Source organism: Chaetodon auriga, chromosome 7 (assembly GCF_051107435.1).
Source record: "Chaetodon auriga isolate fChaAug3 chromosome 7, fChaAug3.hap1, whole genome shotgun sequence".
Lineage (NCBI taxonomy): Eukaryota > Metazoa > Chordata > Actinopteri > Chaetodontiformes > Chaetodontidae > Chaetodon > Chaetodon auriga.
The window spans coordinates 27,398,527-27,423,410 of NC_135080.1; the positions used below are offsets into that span (position 1 = coordinate 27,398,527).

Consider the following 24,884-nt stretch of genomic DNA (forward strand, 5'->3'; position numbering starts at 1 on the left):
AACAAAGTCATGCCGATATGTGGATTCTGCAAATAACCCTGCTGATGGCAAATGCCTCCAGGAGTTAAGTGCTACTGCTATATCGGCCCTTCTGGTTATTCAAGATGTTGATCAGTTCCAGACCTGGAGCCAGCTGGTCGCTGCCACTCCCAGTCACTGCAAGGGATGGCTAACCCTATGCTCACTGCTGACAAACACAAAGAAGCAGAAAATATCCTGCCCCAGCGAGTGCAACAGGAGTGTTTGCCAAATGACTATCATCAACTCAAGGACAGCCGAAATCAGGAAGAAATACTGGATTCTTAGAGGAAGGGAAGCTGTTCAACGTCTTTGGCATCATTGCCCTGAATGCAGGAAGTGGCATGCACATCCCACGCATGGCGGATCTTACCCTGGCCAGGCTCTGCCTCTATAAGCCTGCCTTTTATTCAACAGATGTTGACTGTTTGGTCCCTACGCCATAAAGATTGAAGAACGGAGAACAGGTGGTAGATCATCTTCAAGTGTATGACCACTCGGGCAGTGCACTTGGATCTCTCCATGATTGAGACAGACTCTTTCTTGATGGCTTTGAGAAGATTTGTGGCCCGTTGTGGCAAGCCTTTTAAAATACTCTCTGACCAGGGTACAAACTTCAAGGGTGGAGACCAGGAACTACAAGAGGTATTCTCTGCACTTCAACCAGACCTACAAGCCCAGCTCATCTGCCAACAAATCAAGTTCAACCTGCCAAGTGGTCCCCATCTCAGTGGCTGTAAGGAAAGAGAGATAAGGTCACTGAAGCAAGCACTACGAGTCACCATTGGCAGTCTATCAGTGAATAGGTTCTTCAAACTGTGCTTGTACAAATTGAGGGCTTTCTTAATTCCAAGTCACTGGGCTATGTTTCCTCTGATGTGGCAGACCTCGATCTTGTCACCCCCAACATCCTGCTGATGGGGTGGCCTGATGTCTCTCTACCCATGTGGTGTACCCAGTCAGAACTCTTCAATAAATGACAATGGTGCCACAGCTAACTGCTGGACGATAAAAAATAAGGTACTACTTGGACTGTTCCACCCCACCCCTCTCAGAATGGTATGTTCCATCTCCCCAACGTAGTGCGTGAAGATAGGCATCCTATTCAGCAGAGTTTTGTGGCATGGTAGACAGTGGTAACACTGTTGCCTCACAGCTAGAAGGTCCCGGGTTCGATTCCCACTGTGGGCGCCGGGGGCGTGTCCTCCACCATGCTGTTGGTGACTCCTGCTCGAGGAAAGGGGCCTTTCTGTGTGGAGTTTGCATTTTCTCCCCGTGTTCACCTGAGGTATCCTCCATAAAAAAAAAAAAAAAACACTAAAAACATGCAAGAAGATCACCACCTGACCAATGGTGACATAAAGGAACTGGGTCCCCAGGCGCCGCTGTCGGCTGGCAGCCCACCGCTCCTGGTCTGCTGTGGAGGAAGGACTTGCCGGGATGGGTTGAAAGCGGAGAAAAGAATTTCACTTAAGCATGGCGTGTGCAGTTTCCCCTGTAACTCTGCACGTTGTGTTGTGACTAATAAAGGAATGTCTTCTTTGTTTACTTAGTCCCAGTGACTAGTTCATCCATAATATGGGTGTTATTGCCTTGTCTTTACTTTGTTTGTGTCCATTGAACTGTAAGTACTTTATGTCACAGATTAATAGAGTCTTGTTCCCCTTGTTTCATTTTGTATTAGTATTTTGTTTGTTCTTGTAAATAAACCATTTGTGTTTAAACAGCTCCCTTCATTTCTACGCTTTCCTACTCAACTACAGTGATAAGCAAATCACAACACATGCAGTGTGCTCTTTTTAGTCTTTTCATATGTGAAAGCTTGTTGTAGTAATATGTTCACATCTAAGCACACTGCACACCGTTTGCACTGGCTGTATTTCTAGTTTATTCAAGTGAGTTGAATAAACTAGAAATAGTTCAAGTGAGTGAGTTTCTAGTTTATTCAAGGGAGGCCGGCATCAATGACGTGAAAAACCAGCAGTCTGAGGTCCTGAAGAAGGACTTCGTGTCGCTGATCAACCGCCTGTTGGACACGGGGAAGCGCCTAATTATCACCACGCTACGGTGACGTCATCACCAGCCGGCTTCGCCAGCTGCACCTGTAGCTGAAGGGATACTGCCTGAATAAAAGCATTCCGTGTGTGGACAATTTTACAGTGTTTTTAAACAGACCTTGCCTTTTTAAACGGGACAGTCCCCACCCCAACCAGGAGGGTTCACGGCTTTTATCAGTCAACATTGATCTCACTGTCCGGTCCTGCACTTCAGCCACCTCCTGACTAAATGGTATGACTCACGCACACGGGCCCTCTGCCCCACACTCACCCGCATCCTCGTCCACCACATGTTTCACCCACACCATACACACCTTTACATCAGTAACCTCCTCTCAGCCACCAAAAACTCAGGACATTCACTCCATTAGAACCATCACTTCACACAGACAGTTAAAATCCAGGAATGTTTTTAGACCCAGTACTGTTCTTAACATTCCTTTAAAACACCATGTTAAGCGCACGTTCAGCACAGATATCAAATTAGCTGTGCTGAATGTGCGCTCTCTTTTAAACAAATCCTTTATCATAAATGATTTGATTTTAGACAAAAAGCTAGATGGCATTCTCCTTACAGAGACATGGCTTGGCACCGATGCACCTGTTCTCACTGAGGCCTCCCCACCAAATTTTAACTTTTTATTCTCTACTAGGGGGGGCAAGAAAGGAGGCGGAACTGCATCCATCACAAGAATTACAACGTCTGCAAATGCAGTCTCTTTTAACAGTTTTACATCATTGGAGCACCATGCCTTTGTTTTTAGCAGCCCTCCTATTCTTTGCATAACCGTCTACAGACCACTCAAGTATTCATCCTCTTTTATCAGCGAATTCTCTGAATTCTTATCAGTCATTCACACCACCTACAACAGGATTTTGATAACTGGTGATTTTAATATACACGTAGACAACAGCTCGGACCCAGTATCCAGAGAATTTTTAAACCTCTTAAACTGTCTGGATTTTAAACAGCACGTTACGCAGCCGACCCACAACAGGGGACACACCCTGGACCTGGTCATAACTTATGGCCTGTCCGTGGATGTGTCCTCTGTTGTGGATCTGGCTGTGTCTGACCACTATTGTGTGTTTTTTAACATCACCAGTTTTAATCAGCGGGAGGCTCCAGTGAGAACAGTGAGGAAACGCTACATAACTCCTGAAGTGGCTGCAAATTTTATCCAGATTTTACAGAGCACTCCTGCAGAGATTTTACCAGCACCCTGTGATTTTATCGTTGACAGTTTTAACAGCAATTTGAAGTCAACGCTGGACTCAGTGGCTCCTCTTTTAACAAAAACAATTAAGAAAAAACCTATACCTCCGTGGAGAAATGAGGAAATTAAGCAACTGAAAAGAAACTGCAGGAGTGCCGAAAGGAAATGGAGAAAATCAAAACAAACAGTCCACTATGAAGTTTTACGTCAACACCTCAAATCTTACAATAGCACTATTAAACAGGCAAGAATTTCTCACTTCAAAAAACTAATCTCTGACCACAAAAATAATCCCAAATTTCTCTTCTCCACCATTGATCTTTTAACAAACAGTAATTTTAACAGATCTCATATGACAATAACAAATACCCTGTGCGAAGACTTTGCAGACCACTTCAGGTACAAAATTGCTAACATCAGATCCAGTCTTTTATCTCAACAGGTTTTAACTACCAACAAGTCTGGATCACAGGTTCTACCTGAGGAAACACTGGAGAGTTTTGCCCTGGTTGATGCAAGGACACTTGGTCGAGTTTTCTCCCAGGTAAACCCTACAACCTGCCTTTTAGATCCAATTCCCACACCGTTTTTTAAAACACTCTACGGATTCTTTGAGGAACAGCTGTTATACATGGTGAATTGCTCTCTTCAGACAGGTGTCTTCCCCGCCTCCTTTAAAACGGCGGTGGTGAAGCCCCTTCTGAAGAAGAGCAATTTAGACCCCAACATTTTAAATAACTACCGACCTGTATCGAACTTACCTTTTTTAAGTAAAATTTTAGAAAAACTAGTTTTTAACCAAGTAAATGACTTTTTAAACAAAAATAACATTTTAGAAAGGCATCAGTCAGATTTTAAATGATATCAGGTCCAACTTGGATAACCACAAGGTCACAGTCTTGGTACTGCTGGATCTAACCGCCGCCTTCGATACAGTAGACCATCCCATTTTATTAGACAGGCTGAGGCACCTGGTCGGCCTCTCAGGTACTGCTTTTAACTGGTTCATCTCATACCTCACTGACCGACACTTCTTTGTAAGTTGGGATGCATGTTCCTCAGGAACCCATGAGATCAAGTGTGGGGTTCCCCAGGGGTCAATTTTAGGTCCAACTCTTTTTAATCTGTACATGCTACCCCTCGGGGACGTCATCAGGAGGCACGGCATCAGCTTCAATAGTTATGCTGACGATACACAACTGTACATTGCCGCGTCTCCTGATGACACAGGGCCAATTGATGCCCTTAAAAAGGGCATTTTAGACATAAAGTCATGGATGGCAGAAAATTTCCTTCAGCTCAACCAGGACAAAACAGAGGTCTTAGTCATTGGTCCTGAAGGCCAGAGAGAGAAACTTTTACCAAAACTACAAGATCTTAAACCAACACATGCTGTAAAAAATCTGGGCGTGGTTTTTGACTCTGAGCTTACTTTTATTCCACACATCAAAAACATAACAAAGATAGTTTTTTACCATCTCAAGAACATAGCCAGAGTCCGCCCGTTTCTCTCTCAGGCCAGCACGGAGGTGCTGATGCATGCTTTTATCTCCTGTCGCTTAGATTACTGTAATGCCCTGCTCTCTGGTCTTCCCAAAAAGAGTATCTCCAACCTTCAATTACTACAGAATTCAACCGCACGAGTGCTGACGAGGACCAGAGGGCGGGAGCACATTACGCCAGTTTTAAGATCGCTGCATTGGCTCCCCGTGCGTTTCAGGATTGATTTTAAGGTTCTTTTATTAGTTTTTAAATGTCTTAATGGTCTTGCTCCTTCTTATTTATCTGACCTACTTTTACCCTACCAACCCTCGCGGACCCTGAGGTCCTCCGGTACTGGCCTCTTAACCATTCCAAAAGTAAGAACTAAAACACACGGGGAGGCGGCCTTTAGTTATTATGGACCCCAATTGTGGAACAGCCTGCCGGAGAGCCTCAGCGCCGCAGAGACTGTTGATGTTTTTAAAAAGAGGCTCAAAACCCACCTTTTTAAATCAGGCTTTCAATTGATTTGTTTGATTTATCTTATTCACGCTTCTTAGCATGTTCATCTTTGTTCGTATCTTATTTTAGTTGCATATCTTAACAACATGTTTAATTGCTATTTATTTCATTTACACATTTTATTTCATTTTATGTTTATGTCTTAGTCCCTTCACGCTCCAGCGTTTCCTCATGGGGGTCCTTGGTTTTTAGGTCAAGCGTTTCCTCATGGGGGCCCCCCTCACTGGGAACTGCTCCTGGCCTACTGATGGGGGCGCTGCTGAGGGGACGGCTCTGGCCTGGATGGCTGGAGGCCTCTGCACCTTGGTGTGGGGTCTCCTGTCTGCCTGGGTCGGGGTGGTCTCGAGCGGCGCCCCCTGGTCATGAGCCGGGGGCCCTCTCAGTGTGGATGGCCCCCAAAGGTGGCTTACCCCTTATCTTGTCTGTATGGGTGTGTGTGCGGGTGTGTGTGTGGGTGTGTGTGGGTGTGTGTGCGCGTGTGTACGTGTCTGTGTGTGTGTTTCTGTATGTATTTATGGGGGCGGGAGGGCTGGGTTTTCTTCTTTGTTGTTTTTAGCCTCTGTAAGGCACTTTGTGTTGCTTTTTAAGTATGAGAAGTGCCATATAAATAAATAAAGTTTGAAGTTTGAAGTACTTGATATCGCGTGTAAGGCACATAACTGGAATTTATTGTTGAATTCTGTCTTTTTTGTTAAATAAGTTATTGTTTATTTGGCATCATTTTATCTCATAATTCCACTTTGTGTCAATGCTGTACATAGCAGTGAATTCTTTATAAGCAACTGTTGCTTATATGTTTGTATTATATTCTTCTTACACTTATTTATTTACTGATTTAACCAGTCACTTCAGTGGTGGGCCGTGATTTCTAGGAACTCCAGTAGATGAGAGAAGCTGCTATCAGCCCTTTGGCTTTCTTTTACTGTCTTTTTAAATGTGCTAGGAGATGCATTCTGGGATACACTAAAATTTAATTTCACTCAGTGTTATTAACCACAGGATTTATTTGACTTATTATTTGGATTACATAATAGAACCAGGATACAGAGACAAACAAAATAAAGAGGCTAAAATGAACTGCTGGCAGTGGTGGAAATAAACAGTTAGTGAAGTACTGTGCTTAAGTACAATTTTGAGGCCGATGCAGCATAAAGGTAGGAGCTGCTGTGGGGTTGTGAAAAATAACTATATGCTGTAATGTTCTGTTTCTCAAAATTTACATTGATCCTATTAGTTACTAGCTGATTTTGATGAGGAAAATAAACCTCTGACACAAAGACACAATTGGTGGCAAAAACCCATCTTTAAGACCTGTGGCTCACATAAAATCCATCTTATTGATGTAAATATTTTTGTAAATTAAATTTCATGACAGCAGGATTGATTAAAAAAAAATGATAACAAAAACAAAATAAAAAAACAACAACAAAACAACAAAACAAGCAACAAACAAAAACAGTAGACTACAAAGCTGTCATGAAATTGTCCCCCTCCAGAAACTCCATAAATGAGCCCCAAATCTTTACAAATGTGTCATATTTCCCTTTAATGACATATGTAATTTTTTCTAAGACAAGGCACTGCAGTAGCCCCTAGATTTGCTTGCTTGGTCTGTGAACAGACTTCCACGACAATAAATAATGATAATAAACAATTTTATGTTTAGCTTCAAGAAGAGAAAATATGACCATCTTCTTCCTGCTATTGCTAAGTGTACAGCCTGCTGGGAAACATCCAAAAATACAAAGCTTGGGACAGAGTGGAAGTTGCTCCTTAACAAAGATAGATACAACTGTAATAACATCTTTCCAAAAATCTTGAATGAGAGTGCATTCCCAGAGGCAGTGCAACAAACTACCTTTATGTATACCACATTTGACACAAGTATCTGGTGTATTAGGGTAAATACTAGGGATGAGCGAGTACACCACTATCTGTATCTGTATCTATATCTGTTCAACCATCTAAATTATCTGTAACCATATCTGTACTTGTAGTGGGCGGGGCCTAATGGAAATGGGTGGGGCTTAAATCAGTACATTATTTTAAGTCTGAAATTGATATACAATAAAAATATTAATATGGGCTACTTTGTGTGTTCAGCTGTATGTGTGTAAGTGTGTAAGTGGTCTGTAAGACTGTTTATTTTTTAATGATCTGTGTGAACTTGGTGATTCATGCAAACATCCAGTGATGGCAAACAGGGAAATAATGTCAGCCTTGTTCACTGTATTCTTCTCAAAAGCACCGCGTTCAGTACGAGCAAAGTTTTCCAACTGACTTTATATCACCAGCCAAACTAAGAGCAAGCAGACGGTTAAAAAAAAAAAAAAAAAAAAAAACATTCTGGAGGCAGCTCTGTCTTGTCAAATGCACCGAGTAAGTTATGAAACAAGTTCACCAAGTAAGTTTAAATATCATACAAACCGAAATAGAGGCGAGCTGAAGAAAACCTAAGGTGTACTGAAGAGAGCAACGTGAGCTAGAGTCAAGCCAAGCACAGACAGATCAGTCACTGTCACAGAGTGTGAAGACAGTCAGTAACCCAGTGAGGATTTTCCTTCAGCACGAGCACGGATATTGACGAGTTTTACTCATATCATGCTCGTACTCGTCAAAAATGCTTTATCCGTACCGCATACTCATCTGAGTATCCGGCTCAACCCTACTAAATACGATGCAGTAATTCTGGAGTGAAGTATGTTCTCATCAACCATTTGTACTGGAGGAGTTTGAACCTTGTATTTATTGTTTGTACTTGGCATTGGAAACATTTATCCTGCCACTCTTCTACAGTGATATCTTCATTAAGGTCTGAACACCATGCTAATCTTTTATCCTCTGGAAATTCTTTTGCTGCATCTATGATAATCTGATAAAACATTGAGATCAATCCAGCCGCTCCATCACAGTTCAGAACTGTCCTTTCCGAAGAATTTTATGAGGGAGGATTTACAGAGCTCTGTGTCTTTGTTATGAAGCTTCTTATCTGAAGATACTTGAAAAAATGTTAAGACTCAATGCTAAACTTTCGCTTGATCTCAGTAAAACTCAAAAGATGATCATTCTCACACAGATCTGAAATCTTACTGATACCCCTGTCTAAAGATAACACCTTGTGCCATACTATCAGTGTCTTTCTAACAAAGTGCTTTTTCAGAGTGGCTAAATTTGCCGAGTAAAGGTAGAGGTATAAGGGGGTTTCAGAAGTTGCAACAGGGTCAGTACAACTGGGTCATGCGCAGACTTGAGCGTCTACTGTTCCAAATGTAATTACAAAAAAGTTTTTTCATTTTAACAAAGAAATTCAAGGGGGAGCAAGTGGGGTGGATTGAAAAAGGTAAAGAAACTTAGGAAAAATATTCATCTTCAGAACATTAATATCATGGAGAGTGGCAAAGATTTCCATCTGTCAATAGATTCTGCTACTGACTCAATCACCAGGTTATAATTAGTTGGTATAATGGATTCTATTGTAGGTGTGATTTTTCCTCCAAGGTATGTAAAGCTGTCCATAATATTCCTAAAAGGAGTACTTAGTGGTGGATTCAATCTCTCAGATCTTTTCAAAAAGAGGATTGTAGATTTAGATGCATTAACCTTGTGACCTAAGATGCTGCCATATGTTCCTATTAAAGTTAATAAAGTAGGTATAGATTGTTTCAAGTCTGTCAAAAATATAACAACATCATCAGCAAACCATCCTTTTTTATTCTCAATATTATTAATTTTGATACCAGCTATCTCAGTGTTGCTTCTAATTGCCATCGCTAAAGGTTCAATGGCCATAACAAAAATAAGGGGAGACAGAGGACATCCCTGTTTTGTGCCTCTGGAAAGAGAGAACTGTTTGGATACCATCTAGTTCAGTGTTTCCTCTAGGATTTTTTTCAGCAGTGGGGGCAGGCTCTCCAGGGAGCCGTGGCAGTGTAAACAAATGACACTTGATTGCAGATTTTTCTTTTACAAGCTATTTATTGAATGGCCAGTTGAAAATTGCTTTTTAAAGGCTGAATGTAAAAATAAAAAATAAATAAAACAATAAAATTAAATAAATAAATATAAAAACAATAAATAATAATTTAAATAATGCAAAGTTTGCACCCAGGCTCAGAACAATTCATTTTTCTGGGTTTTTACAGAAGAGCTCTAAGGCTCAGAGGCTGCACCATCACTTTGCTCTCCTGCTCCTTCCTTCTTGCTCCTTCACTCGGCTCTCCCCCTGCTGTGATGTGCTCTCCTTCACTTTGTTCCACTGCTCCTCCCTGTCTAATGTTACTTGTCTTATACGATTACATAAAGCATTAACGTTAGATAATTTACACTAACATCACATCTGATTACAAGTGTGGACACAATTTTTTACCTAACCATCATCATTTATGAGTCAGTAAAAGGCTAACGATACCTGACTAGCGTCATTTTCATCAAGCTCATCTGAAAATGCAGTCAGCAGTTACATCATGGCGTGTAGATACTAGCTTAGTGCTATCAATTAGTTTACTCATGTTAGCGACACTGAGTTGCCACCGGGCCAAATTAACTTAAGCTACCGATATGTTACGTAACGTTAGCTGGCCATGAATATTTTGCGAATGTCTATTTAACTTGTAAAATCTATTATGAGTTATCTTAAGCTAATAAGTCAACTTTTTCTCCAGTAAGTCGCTGCCCTATTTTCCAAGACGACACTCCTCTGACTCTCTGACCTGTTGCCTGGGTGCTTGACGTGATGTCACTTTCAAGGCTCGCGAGTAATTAACGTCGGACTCTGACATGTGGCAGTGGTGTATTTGCGACAAAGAAAAAAAAAAGAAATTTGAAGGAGCGGCGGCTAGGATTTAGGAATGGCGGCCCGCCACTCCTAAATGAATGTAGAGGAAACACTGTAGTTGGTCATTGAAACCGTTGAGTCATGATATAACATTTTAATCCACTTGTGAAAATAGCTGCCTATTCCAAAACGGTTTAGCACCTCAAATTGGTATTTGTGCTCGACCCTATCAAAGGCTTTTTCTGCATCAAGTCCTATCACAGCCATATCAGGTTTTTCTTTCTTGGCATGTATAATATTCAGCAACCTACGAATATTGTGAGAGCCTTGTCTTCCTTTAATAAAAGCCATTTTGATCCAGTGCAATAACAGCTGGTAGGTGTTTCTCTAACCTTCTGGCAAGAACTTTGGCTATTATTTTCATATCATTGTTAATCAAAGAAATGGGACGATAGGATTCACACTTCATGGACAGCTTTCCTGGCTTTAATATTAAAGTAATAAGTGCATTCCGTAATGATGGCGGCAGCTCCCCCTCTTAAATGATTCTTTACACATGTTCAATAAAGGAACCAACAGCATGTCTTTTTGTAGATTTCAATAGGAATACTGTCCGGTCCTGGTGCTTTCCCTCCTTTCATACTATCTAACAGTTTTTAAACAATTAACTAATTGTTCTTATTACATCAAGCTTAACTTTTTTTTCTTTCTTTCTTTCTTTTTTTTTTTTTTAAAAGAACAATAACTATGAATAATCTATGAGGAATTCCCTGGCATGAGACTGTAGTATTTCATCTACAAAGTCAGGCGGATGGGAGGTCGCCGCTCTCTTGCAGGATATCTGCGGTCTGAGGGAACATTGGTGTCCTGTAGTGGTGAACTTGTTACAGGTGCTGATGCACAGGGGGATGTCTCTGTCCCTTCTACAGGCACATCTACAGCTGGATCCTTGGTCTCGGGCATGGCTGGGTTCTGCACTAGTGCTGGTAGGTGAACTGGTGTGGGTGGACTTGAAGATTCTCCCAGAGACAGCTCCGCAGGCACAGAGGGAATATGGAGGAGTTGATCCACGTGTCTTCTCCAGACACTATCAGTAGTTTGGACTGTGTAGGACATGGGTCCAGTTTGGGCAATAACAGTGGCAGGGACCCACTTTACCACGGCAGTTTCTCGCCAGCACAGATTCTCCTGAAGTGAAAACTCTGTCTTTGGCCTGTTCTCTGCACATAATCTGTTTCTCTTGTTGATGATGAACAATGTCCTTTACTGATGAGGGATTTAGGAGGTCAAAGGTGGTGCACAGGTCTCTCTTTAGGATTAGGCTGGCAGGAGGTGTCTTTGTGGTGGCATGCGGACTGTTGCGGTAGTTTAGCAGGAAATTGTGCAGTCTCTGATATAGTGTTCCTTGCCCTTGTGATGTTTTAAGTGCATGTTTCAGGGTCTGAACAAACGTCTCAGCAAAGCCATTTGTTGCAAGGTGATAGGGTGCTGACTTAATGTGTCGTACTCCATTAGCTTGTAGAAATGCAGTCATCTCTTGTGAGACAAGTTGGGGTCCATTGTCAGAGACTAGCTGTGCTGGAGATCCAAAGCACTAAACATTTCTCCTAGCTTCTCAATTGTCTTTTCAGTGGTGGTTGATCTCATGATCGCCACCTCAGGTCATTTACTATGTGCATCAACAGCTACAAGGAACATCTTGTCTTTAAGTGGTCCTGCAAAATCAATGTGCACACAATACCATGGCTCCTGTGGGTACTCCCAGGGGTGAAGGGAGCCGGTGGCGGGTTGTTTCTGACTTTGTGGCAAGATGGACAACTTTTGGTCATATTCTCAATCTGTTTATCCATGCCTGGCCACCAAAAGTAGCTTCTTGCTATTCCTTCATCCGTACTATTCCACTGTGTCCTGAATGAAGTTGCTGCAACACTTTTGTGCGAAGTGACTGTGGAATAACCACTCTCCTACCCCACAGCAAACACCCAGACTGGACTGACGGCTCCAATCTCCTCCCGAGGTAGGGCTTCAGGTTTGGGTTATCACCAGCAGGCTGACCCTTGATGATGATGTCCATGACTGTAGACATCTCGGGGTCATTGCGCGTCTCCCTTTTGACCTGTGCAGCTGAAACGGGTGCTTTTCTCACCTCCCTGAAGTAGACAATGTCCACTGTGTTTGACTCTGGCTTTGAGGCTGGGAGTGGCAGTCTGGATAAACCATCCGCATTGCAGTGAGCATCAGACTTGCGATACTTAATGTCATATGAATGCGGCGACAACAGTAAAGCCCACCTCTGTAGTCGGGATGCAGTGAGGGATGGTTTATTTCGGTGTGTGGGCCGAGGATGGTTATGAGTGGTCGGTGGTCGGATAGAAGCGTAAACTTCCTTCCATATAGGTACTGATGGAATTTTCTGACTCCAAAAACAATGCTCAATGCCTCTCGCTCAAGTTGGGCATACTTAGACTCTGCCTTGTTCAATGTCCTTGATGCAAAAGCAATTGGCTTTTCCTCACCACTTGGCAGTATGTGGGAGATAACTGCCCCCACCCCATAGCGAGAGGCATCGCAGGCGAGTTGAAGATGAAGTGCAGGATTGAAGTGCGTCAGGACCTCTGATGTAGTCAGCACATCTTTTATCTTTTTAAAAGCATCCTGACAGCTGGTTGTCCACTTCCATGTTTTATCTTGGCGTAGCAGTTCATGCAGCGGTTGTAGCAACGATGCCAAGTTGGGAATGAAAAGTCAATAATAGTTCAACAACCCAAAAAAGGATCGTAACTGGCTGACGGGGGGGGGGGGGGAGCATTGACAATAGCTCTATGGTGCAATGTGCAGTCCTTTTGCATCAATCACATGTCCAAGATATTCCACTGATGGTTGGAAGAACTCACATTTTCCCTTACGGACTCTCAAGCCATATTCTTTCAGTCTTTGGAGAGTAGCATCCAAGTTGCGCAGATGCTCTTCATCATTTGCTCCAGCACATAGGATATCATCCAGATAGCACTGCACTCTAGGTAGCCCGCTTAGGATTTGGTCCATAGCTCGCTGAAACAGTGTGGGGGCTGAAGTGATGCCAAAAGGCAGTCTGCAGTACCTGAAAAGTCCCTTGTGTGTGTCGATCGTCAGCAGCTCCCTTGACTTTTCGTCCACATGCATTTGTAGATAAGCCTGACTGAGATCGATTTTGCTGAATTTCTGTCCCCCACTCAGTCCAGCAATTAAGTCGTCGATCAGGGGTAGTGGATATTGCTCTGCTGCTAGCACTGGGTTCAGGGTTACCTTGAAGTCTCCACAGGTCTGAATTCCCCCGTCCTTCTTGGGTACCGGAACGATGGGTGTGGCCCACTCACTGATCGTCACAGGCTCCAAGACTCAAGTCTTGACCAGAGTGTCGAGGTCAGCGTCCACTTTGGGTCTGATAGTGTATGGCATTGGCCTGGCTTTCATGAACACAGGTTTGCTATCAGGTTTAACATGAAGCTTCACTGTCATGTTTTTCATGCTGCCTAATTTGTCACGGAAAACCTCTTCGTGTTTTTCCAATATTGCCTGCAAATGACTGGTCCCTTGGGACAATTTCCTTACAGCTTGCCAATCGAGCCACATTTCCTTTAGCCATGCCCGGCCCATTATGGCAAGATAATTCCCCGTAGTGATCTACACTGGAAGCCTTGCCGTTTGGCCATTGCATTGAACAGTCACATCAGACATCCCCCTCATGTGTACTGGATGTCCAGTATATGCCCTAAAAACTGTGTCTGAGGGATGTAGAGGAAGGTGGCTCATGCATTTTCTATAGATTTTGTGTGACACTAGCGATGCCTTTGATCCAGTGTCTATCTGCATTTTCACTGAATGTCCCTCCAACTTGGGTTTGGCCCAGTAAGCATCTGAGCTCTCATCCGCACTCATTATCCATACAGTACATACTGATGCAGGCAGTTCTTCCTCTGAAGAATCACTTCTCCTCTCACTGTCAAGCTTAACTGTATGAACATGTGTTTTCTTTTTGTGTTTCAGAAAGTATTTTTTATTTTCAGTCTTTGAGCTTTTGTCAGTGCTCTTTTTGTTCCTGCATGCCCGTTCTACATGTCCTTTCTTTCCACAGTGGTGACAATCCATGTCCTTACACCAGCATGCTGAGGCCAGGTGGCCAGATTTACCACAGCGAAGACATGATCATTTTACATTTTGTTTACCACTGGTTGTTCCACTGCTAATTTTATGCACTCTTCCTGTAGCATTTAGCTGCTGGGCTTCTCTTGATGCCATTTCCATTGTTACACTAATATTAATGGTTTTCTCAAGAGTCAAGTCACTTTCTGTGATTAATCCACACACAAGCCTGTCTCTCAAGGTGTCATTCAAAGCATCCTTGAATTCACAATGCTCGGCTAACTTGCGTAGTGCTGCAAAAAACATTGTGACAGACTCAGCCTCATCCTGGTTGCGTTCGTCAAATCTGAATCTTTCTGCAATCACCAAGGCTTGTGTGACAAATGTCCTGTCAGTGTGTCCACAATATCCTTGTATGTTTTGTTGCCTGGCTTTGCTGGTTGTCGCAGGTTGCGTAGCAAGTTAAAAGTCTTTGGGCCTATCACACTTAAAAAAGTGGGCACTATCTTGTCATCACTTATTCCATTAGCCACGACGAAGTAGTCAAAAAAAGTAGTCAAAACATTGCTCTATGCTCTCGTCAAAAGGTCCGATTGAGCCGATAACTCCAGTGATTTTAAGCTCCTGGTTATGTGACGCTGTGTCCCCTCACAGCAGGCTCCTTTCAGTACTCTTGATTCAAAATTCACAGCGCTACTCACAGCGTTACTTACTAAAAACTGTCTGCTGTCCTCTGCTCCTTTCCCCTGTAATGGGAATTCTTCTTATTCATCTTCTCTGTACTTAATCATAAGTATTCACTGTCTTAAAGCCAAATGAACAACCATATCATATGATTAGGTGCGTGCGTATGTCATAATCTGCTGACCATGTAACCACGTACAGTATGTTATTATGCACTGATTAAGTGAACCTTGTGTCCTGATTGTACAACACATTATGACGTGCCTATTGTGCTGACATTGTTCTGATGATAGAACAGAGTCATCCTGTCTACAAAGATAATATATTGTATATAATCTATCAACTTCTTTGCTCCGGGCTCTTTCTTGCCATCTCACACTCGAGACAACAAGAAGGGAGTCCGTCTGCAGGCGTCAGAATAAACTCACAGAAAGACAACGAACGACTCTGTGCTTTTTAGTACAAAATTGCCAGAACACCCCTTAGCTGTCTGCGCCGGAATAGCCGTCGTGAGCACACATGGCGGACACTCCGTGCAGCAGCTCTGTCTATCACCTGAGTCTGAGCGAAGCACCGGCGGGAAGGCAGAGATGAAAACAAATAAACTTCTTTGTTCATCGTGGACAACATGTGCTGGTTCAGATGTCCTCGTCGCCACTTTTGTTATGTCTTAACTGTTACAATACCTTATCATAAACATATGACTCAGACTACGACGTCACGTTAACTTTTTATTCTGCAACCGCAGATCAGGCTCAGCGTGCATAGCAACAGTAACCAACATAGAAGTCTGGGGGATTACCCATAACCCCTTTTGGGTTTCTCCGACGGAGGCCACGTAAGATCAAAATACTTAACACCACCCCTCTGGCATGAGAGGAGAATGAGGCAGATATAGATACTTGACCTTGCCACCTTCTTTTTAATGGGATGTATTCACTGGAAAGTAAATGGGTTTCTTGAATTAAAAGCTATCTGTTTTTGAAGCTCCTTCAACCTAGACACTTGTTCCAATTTCACTATCTTCCTAAGACTCCTAACATTCCATGAAATTCTATTTATTTTAGTATGACCACTCATGATGAAGTCAGTAAGCTAAGCTTATGCAACCACCTTATTAACCATACCTTATAATAAGATGAAGATGAAGTTAGTCTCCAATTGGGTTAAAATCTTGCTAGATGTCTGGTCTTCCGTGTCGCCCTCGTGTAGAGTTTCAACGTCTGTCTTTTTCTCATCATTAGGAGGTGGTCGACTTCTCCCTCGATTTTTAGACATCATCCGAAATGCAGCCTATATTGGCAAATATTTTGGGTCACAAGTTGCTCGATTTGGATACGAAGATATGGTAGAAATATATTAATTTCGTCAGAACCTAGCCCCACACATCCACTCAGTTGCATGCCACAACCGGAAGTCCTCACTTTAAGATAAGTTAAGAATTTAAATACTGTACTACTATACTTACATCACATTCAACTGGTTCAGCGTGTGTTAGAGACAAGCAGTTTACTGGGGGGTGTACTGTCTTTTTGTAGGATACTGGGTCACTTTATCATTTTAAATCCTGCATAATATACCAATATTTAAAGTGTTTCATAGAGTTTAGTGACTTCACAGTGACATACTGTATTTTAATATTTTAATATGATATAATAGTAATAGGTAAAGTAAGTAATGACATTAGATTTTGCTACCATCTCAGTGAAATTAAGAGAACAAAAAAATCCCGGAGTAGTTATAAGCCAACTGCACCAATTTACAACCCCTCAAACTACTGACCCCTGGGTTTTGTGTAGCTAGAAGCAGTGAACTGCAGACAGTCTCAATTTCTTTTTAAACTGGGGGGAAAACACCCTAGAAATATTGAATGCAGTACTGTGCTGAAAGCCCCAGTTTTGGCCATTTACCTCCTGCAAAACTGCTAATTTTAGGTATCAGCATCAGAATATTTTTGCACAACATTCTCAACAGACTTAAAAGATACAGTACACTACCTGCCCAGAAATGTGTGGACTCTCCTGTCGCACTTAGTGTAAGTGAACTTTCGGTATGTTTCTATTTTTCCTGGTTTGGTGGAGGCAGTATGCTCAACAGTGTGCTTACAACTTTGTGGAAATAGTGTGTGTTTGGCCCTTTCCTGTTTCAACATGACAATGTCCCAGTACACAAGTCAGCTCCATAAAGAAATGGTTTTCCCAGTTTGGAATGGAAGACCTTGACATTGAGCTGTACCTCAACCCTATCCAACACTTTTGGGAATAACTAGGAGGCTGACTGCAAATCAGGCCTGATCACTCAAAATCAGATTGGCAACCCTCCCCCACCTGTCACCTCCACAGTGTGCTTCAATGTTGACCAGGTGAGAAGACAGCTGATGAGACTCCACTCAAACAAAGCTCCAGGCCCTGGTGGTGTCAGCCCATGAAGCAGAACACTGGCTAATTGGAGCCCCAGCTTGCCTCTGACACATAGCTGCTGGTTGCACCAGCACCAGCTCTGCCATGTTTGGACTGCATTCGGGTTCATGTTCCTGTTCCTCCATGATACAGTTTCAAGATGTTTGGTTTGCTCTCATTAGTTTAGTTTTTTGGTATTACATTTTTTTCTTGGATCTGCTTTAGCCGGTTTCCTCAATTTTTCACCCGCCTATTTTTTTTATTTTTTTTTATTTTTTTAATGTTTGTGTCAGCAGTACATTACTAAGGCTCAGTTTAGTTTTTTCAACCTGCCTGTCTGGAGTCCTACATTTGGTTTCAGCTCCTTGCTTCCCTGGGCCCCTGCTTACACAAATGTGACACGTTTTACATGAACAAAATTTATTTGTCTTCAATGGCATTAATGGCCCACTGAAACTGTGCTGCATATATGAGTTTAACAAAGTTTTTTTTTTGGGCTGGCAAACACTGACATTAACCATGACAAACTGCAAGGCTATGGCTATGTACTGTGACACTCCCCCACAGACACACATTAGACCAGCTAGCCAGCTAGAACACAATTACCCACAGGGTGACTCTCTCAAAGGACCATAAATGTACTTCTCGTGTAAAAGCTCCATCAGACATCCTGTTTTTCAAGTGGAGAAATGGAGTCTGACAGTAACTGATCATTTCCTGGTTAGCTCTAACTATTAGGTGGACATACGTCACACCCAGGAAACCGCTCAAAATTGCTTCTTCTGTTTGTCTTGCCTAGCTTTTGACTTCTATACTGGATTTACCAACTTTTATTGCTGCTTGTGGACTGTTGCCTTTGCCTTTACACTTATACTCCCTGGCCTGGGAGTCACTGCTCCTTCACTAGCTCAGCTAGTGCTAGGTTTGTTTTTAGCCTAGTTGCTAGTGCTATTGCCAGCTGGTCTCTAAAACAACTGAACTTCATCATGGCTGTTTGTGGATACTGCCTGCTGGCATACTTACAGTTACAAGATGACATCAGATGGCTGAAGCGGGATCTCAAAAACAAGGATGAGCTTATCCTGGCAACAGAAGTGCCAGCCAGTTCATCAAGCATGTGCATCACTGAATGCACCTGGGTTAACTGGCCATGGTGTTGGTGTAACTGTTTTTAAGAATCATCTCACTTGTATTCCTTTTAGTTTTGGTTCTTTAATCAGTTTTAAACTTTTATCTTTTAAAATTCTATGAAAGTATTCTATATAATTCAATTCATTGTGTAATCATTTACTGACCTCCCAACTGAAATATGGGTTTTCTCAATGAATTCTCTGAGTTACTATCCTCTCGTGCTTAAATTTGATCAGGCCATTATAGCCAGTGACTTTAACATTCTCACTGACAACCCCTTTAACTCATTTGCACATATTTTTAAACATTTCTGAACCCCTTCATTCTTGTGCAGCATGTCTCTGGCCCCACACATAACTGCGGACACATCCTTGACTTAGTTTTTACTCTAGGCATGTCTCTAAATTCCCTGAACAAGACTGACTTTGTCTCTCCACAAATGTATCATCTATGATGCACCTTTACTACCTTCTGCAATAACGCAGAAATGTGAAATCCGCTCTCACATCTTTAATGAGCTGTCTGCAGCCACATTTACGTGTACATACTTTTCTAATCTGGCCAACTGCCCAATTTATGTCACTAACATTGACGACCACGTTAGTTGGTTTAATGATTTGTGTACATCAGCCCTTGATGCTCCTGCGCCACTTCCAGATATGCAATCCCAGTTATTAATACAACCCCTTGGATCAACAATGACATCATACATCAAAGAAGAGAATAAAGGAGGTTGAACATAAATGGCAAAAAAAAAAAATCTTATCTCTTTCTCTCTGTCTCTGCTGTGAATCTGCATGATTTTTTCTTTTTTTTACTTTTTTGATGTTTTTTATGATGCCTAGCCTAGAGCAAAATATTTCAGTCAATGAAAAACGTACATCCTTATATTTACAGAGTGAGTGAGTGATTTCTCCTTTTTGTTTTTAGTCACATTATTAGGAAACCGATGCAAATGCACTTTTTTTTTTTTGCTTTTGTTCTTAAAATTTTCTCCTACTTTCTCTGAATGTTTTTACTTTCATTATACACTAGATCCCCACCAGTTTGCATATGCAGCCAAGCATATAGCATATAGCCAAGGGATGAAGAATGATGTGGCATGTCTTCTCCATACCATCATTCAGCACCTGGACTCCCCTTGCTAGCATGCCTGGGTTCCATTCACTGATTTTAGCTCCTTTGTCAATGTCCTCCCTCCCCTCATCCACTGCACAGTTTCCTCAGTAACAGAGTCCAAACTAGGGATGCAGTGATTAACCGATTTTACTATTAACCGCGCTTTAAAACGTCACGGTTATTTAATCCCAAAGGCTCCGCTACACCGAGTGTTTCTGTTCTCAATCGCAAAAAATGGACATTATGCTGGTACATTATTTTCGGCGCAACCTGCACGGAATGAAAACAAAGTTACAACAGCAGTGCACCTGCTATAGTGCCGTGCATATCAAGAGATATGGAGGCTACGCTACAGTAGCTTAGCAATGGCAGAAGGACCGGGCAGCGAAACTTTGTTTCCACCGAAGAAAAGAGTGAAGTCGGCAGTGTGGGAGCATTTCGGATACAATAAGAATGACCAGGGAGTCATTCGAGACGACGGATCACCTGTCTGCAAAACCTGCCGAAAGAAAGTTCCAGCTAAAGGGTCAAACACATCGAACTTAATGAAGCATTTGCAGGATCACCACCCAACTTTACACGGCAAAGTAAAGGTAACACATAATAACTGAGTTAAATTACGTTTACGGCAAGTTATTTAATGAAACATTGAGTTTGTAGGGAGTTAAATATAAACGTGTCACTTACAATCAGTGGCATAGCGGTGAGAGTTGAGCTTTTAGTTCAATGTTAACAAACAGCAGCAAAGCGGCATGTTTGCCTATGGAAGACAAAATTGCTCCTCTCAAGGGCTTCTGTCAGTGACCGTTTAACATCACAGTTTGCTTCTTCCCATTTGTGTTGAGTAAACTCTGGGCTTTGTAGGTTAATATACCAGGTGTAAAACACTATCAATAAAGTTATAATATAAGTTATATATAAAAGTTATAATAATATGTAGCTTCTATTTAATTCCAAACAGGCACAGATTTTTGTTTATTTTTTTCAAAAGGGAAATACTGACATGGATGTTTACAGAGCAGAGGTCACTTTATTTAATTCCAAAGGGAGTTTTTGTTTATCTTTATTTATTATTTTTGTACTGTATTATTTGATTACTATGTTATTTCTGACAGCAATAAATAGCACATTAAAATCTCTAAAGAATGTCCATGTGATTTTATACATTAGTTCATTAGTAGTGTTGTGAAATTAATTAATGTATGATAATCGTGATAATCGTGAAACCGTGATTATTCCTCAGACTATAATTGTACAATCAAAATCAATAATCATTGCATCTCTAGTCCAGTACATTAGGGTGGATACCACAACATCACCCATCATCATCACCAACAGATAACTATCACAGTTCCTAAGCAATTACACAGTATTTCAAATATTCAGATGACACAATCATACTTACACTTCTCAAAGACCTTAACTCAGCCATGGCCTGTCAGTACTTTATGTCCCATTTCACTCAGTGGTGCACAAAGAATCGTCTACCCCTGAATGTTGCCAGACCAAGGAACTCCTCATTGAAACCTGCAACAAACCTAGTATGCCACATTGTCCATCAACAGTGAGCAGTGAGATGGTGGAGAGCCTCAAGTACCTTGCACCCTTGACAGTAAATTCAGCTTTTATCATCACACTACCAACATCAGTTAATGCTGACAACAGAGGTCCTCCCTCACTTGGAAACTCATGGAACTCAGACACACCCCACTTTCTGCTCCTCTTGTACATTTGTACCTGAGCCTTATAGAACCCATCCTCTTGGACTGCTCCATATGCTACTTCACTATGCTCACTGTCACCAGCAGGAACAAACTCCATGAAATCACACACAATGCCTCTAAAATTATTTGTCTCCCTATGCCCTACCTGCAAGCCCTAATTGACCCTGCTGTCACATACAGATGACAGATCAGAGATCCCTGGTATGATTGGAGTAAAGTGAAGCATGACTTCAGGTGTTGGCTGGGCTCATGTGTGGTCTGCATGCATGTATGTACATGTACTGTATATATACATATAAGGTGCCTAACAAATTTATTAGACCACCACCCAAAGTAAGATTTATGCCACAGCTGCCCTAAATTAACAGCATTGGTAATTACCAAAATCATTTTTTATGTTTCTGTAATGGTGAATACACCAATATGTTAAGCTCTTTAACTGAAATGATATTTTTAATGCTAAAATATATTATTGTTATCCATGAATTTTCAAATTTACTGATTTACAAAAAAAAATGAAAAAATAGTAAAGCACATTATTATTTCTTGATTAATATGTCAAATTATAGTTATTTACTTGCATTCCTGAACAGAAAAAATAGTTTTAGTGGTTGAACGTTATGATTGATTAATTTCTGACTTCTCAGAGAAGCCCGGTGAGCCAGCTCAAATTTGGGTATAAAAAGGTGAATTCAGTTTGAAATTCCTCATTCCCGTTCAAAATGGTAAAACTTCGAGAGCTCACTGAAAATGAAAGAGTCCGCATTAAAGTACTTCATGATGCTGGATGGTCTCTGAGACAAATAGGGAAAGACATAAGGTGTTCTCACCGTGTGGTCAAGTATGCTTTGAATGAATGAATGCTTCTAGATCTAGATCTTCTAGATCAGAGTCTGAGAAAGTCTCGAGAATGACCATAAGCAGGCAACTGACAGAACAAGGCTTAAAGGGAAGAATAGTTGCTAAGAAGCCATTATTGAGGCCTGCAAACATCCAGAAAGGCCTCAGATTTGCCAGGGAGCACAAACACTGGACTGTTGATAACTGGAAGAAGGTACTCTGGATGGACGAGTCCAAGCTTGAACTCTTCGGTCAGCATCATCGTGTTTATGTCGCAGAAAAGCTGGAAAACAATTTGATGCCAGATGCACTGCACCCACAGTAAAACACGGTAGAGATTCCATTATTGTATGGGGTTCCATTTGTGGAAACGGCGTGGGCAAATTAGTGAAAATCGACCATGTCATGAACAAGACCATCTACCACAACATCTTAGTGCATCATGGAATCCCTTCTGGACTGAAACTGATTGGGCGGGGGTTCATATACCAACAAGACAATGACCCCAAGCATACTTCAAAGCTGTGCAGAGACTATTTGACCAAGAAAAAGGAATCTGGAACTGATGAAATGGTCAAGTCAAAGTCCGGATTTGAATCCTATTGAACAAATGTGAGATTTAGTAGATTCAAAGATTGATTGCACAAAAGTTTTATCTAAAGCAAGTCTGTGGGAACAGCTAGAAACTATTTGGAACTCATAACAAAGGAGACTGTTGAAAAGTACATAAAAACAATGCCAGCAAGGATGCAAGCTGTAATCAAGACCAAAGGAGGCCATACAAAGTATTAGGTTTTTTGGTTATTATGTGTGAAAAAGGACTATTTAGTCGTTTCACTTCATTATTTGTCAAATAAATAACAATAACATTTTTAGTTTTAAACAAGTTTTTGAAAGATTTCTAAAATTTATGTTTTCTCGTTTTTATGACAGGTGGTCTAATAAATTTAAGAACTGTAATGTGTGTGTGTGTGCGTGTGTGTGTGTGTGTGTGTGTGTGTGTATATATATATATATATATATATACATACACATATATATATATACATGTATATATATATATACCATCGACCCTCTGAGTAGTGATGGATGACCCCCTTTAGCTCCTGAGCCACAGCCGCCCGTCAGGTCGATACAATTGCTGGCCACCCTGTGTGAGCCGGCCGGCTCTAAACTCAATGGGTCAAGGCAGATAGCTGCCGACCCACAGCCTGGCTCTGTTTGAAGTTTCTGTCTGCTAAAAGGAATTTCTTCCTCATTGCCATTGGTAAATGGTTTGGTCCTATATGACTATATGATATCATACAGAAGTGTAATGAGACAACTTTTGTCAGTTCGGTTTTATTTATATACAATGAAATTAACCAACAAAGGTCAATTAAACAAACGTTTTATTTATATAAAACTGAATCGATTTGACATATTCATGCAAAACCTCCAACCTGCAAGAGGCTTTGTTCTGCTGTACCTTCAAGCAATGGATGGAATGGAAATTGACAATCTGACTGACAAGTTTAGGTAAACCATTAAGAATGAGACAGGCTGCTGAAAACAACTAATTCAGTAAAACAGTGAATGAACGAATGAATGAATTAAAATTAATTCATGTCTACAGGAGCTATACAAATGTGTAATTTCATTCATTCATCCATTCTCTGCTGATGGCAACAATCATATTTTAATCAAACACCATGTGACTCAGGTTACCCTGTTTATATTGTAAGACACTTTAGTATGAACGCACTGATTCACTCGATCGTCCTGATTTGTTGTCCATAACAATAAAGCCCAGATCACCTCTGAATGACATTTAACTGCAGACCTCACATATGAAATACCCTGAGCTCCATGCTCTCTGTCTGCATCTCTCTTTCGTATTTACACGTACACACACCGGTAGGCTATATAACAATAGCTTTCAGCTTCTTACCCGCATTTCGTAGTTTACGGTTCCGAAGTACAGACGTGATGACCAGCAGATTTCCCAGGACATCTACCACAGTGGTGAAGATCAGCACGCTGGCCAGCGCTGTGATTGCCCATGCCGGGCGCGCTGCACCTTGGCCCGGCTCTGGCCCGTGTTCCGTCCGGTTCTTCAACAGCGACTCATCCTGCGGAATGTCCATTGCCCCTTTCTCCCCTCCCTCACACCCTGTGTTCGGTGTGAGTGATCGGTGAAATGTTGCTTCACTGTGACGGCCAAAAATGCCAGTTGTGTCCGTCAGTGGCTGCGGGTTTCCTCTGCCTTGTCACTGCGTACAGCCGCGTAACCTGCGCCAGAGTCCGATGCCGTTCCGCCGCCCGCTGCCAGTCCACCTGGAGCGGGTGGCGGTGGCCGAGACTTTGGATGCTGAGTGCAGAGATGCGCAACATGAGTACTCCTCCTCCTCCTCCTCCTCCTCCTCCTTTTATTTCCCCTGCCCTATCTCTCCAGACTTCATGCTCCTCATCCCCCGCCCTCGATCTCTGTTGTCTACGGGACACGAGGCGACTCTCCGAACCTCCTCTAGCATTCCGTTACGGTCTCTACAGCGACTGTGCCGTACTGTAATGAACACTAGATGGCTTTTGTTCACTGTGGCGATGCTGCAGGCCATTTGAACGTTTCATCCAGCTGTTTCACTAGTCACAAAAACAAAGAATGTGTTTTAGTTGTCAGCGTCACTAGTTTGTTCCACTTAGTGGTCTTTTGTTGCTAATTAAATATAAATAAGGTCAGGTAAATAAAGGATATCTCCACACACACACACACACACACACAGACACACACACACACACACACACACACACACACA

General features: G+C 41.9%; 1 protein-coding gene across 1 annotated transcript in view; it reads right to left on the bottom strand.

Annotated features, from left to right (window-relative positions):
• The window catches only part of LOC143323081 (melatonin receptor type 1B-B-like), a 106,688-nt gene extending 82,130 nt beyond the window's left edge, over positions 1–24,558 (bottom strand). The window contains exon 1 of the mRNA XM_076734699.1: positions 24,020–24,558. Coding sequence (XP_076590814.1) covers positions 24,020–24,215 — 196 coding nt within the window. The 5' untranslated portion in view covers positions 24,216–24,558. The remainder of the gene's footprint in view (positions 1–24,019) is intronic.
• Between the last annotated feature and the right edge of the window lie 326 nt (positions 24,559–24,884).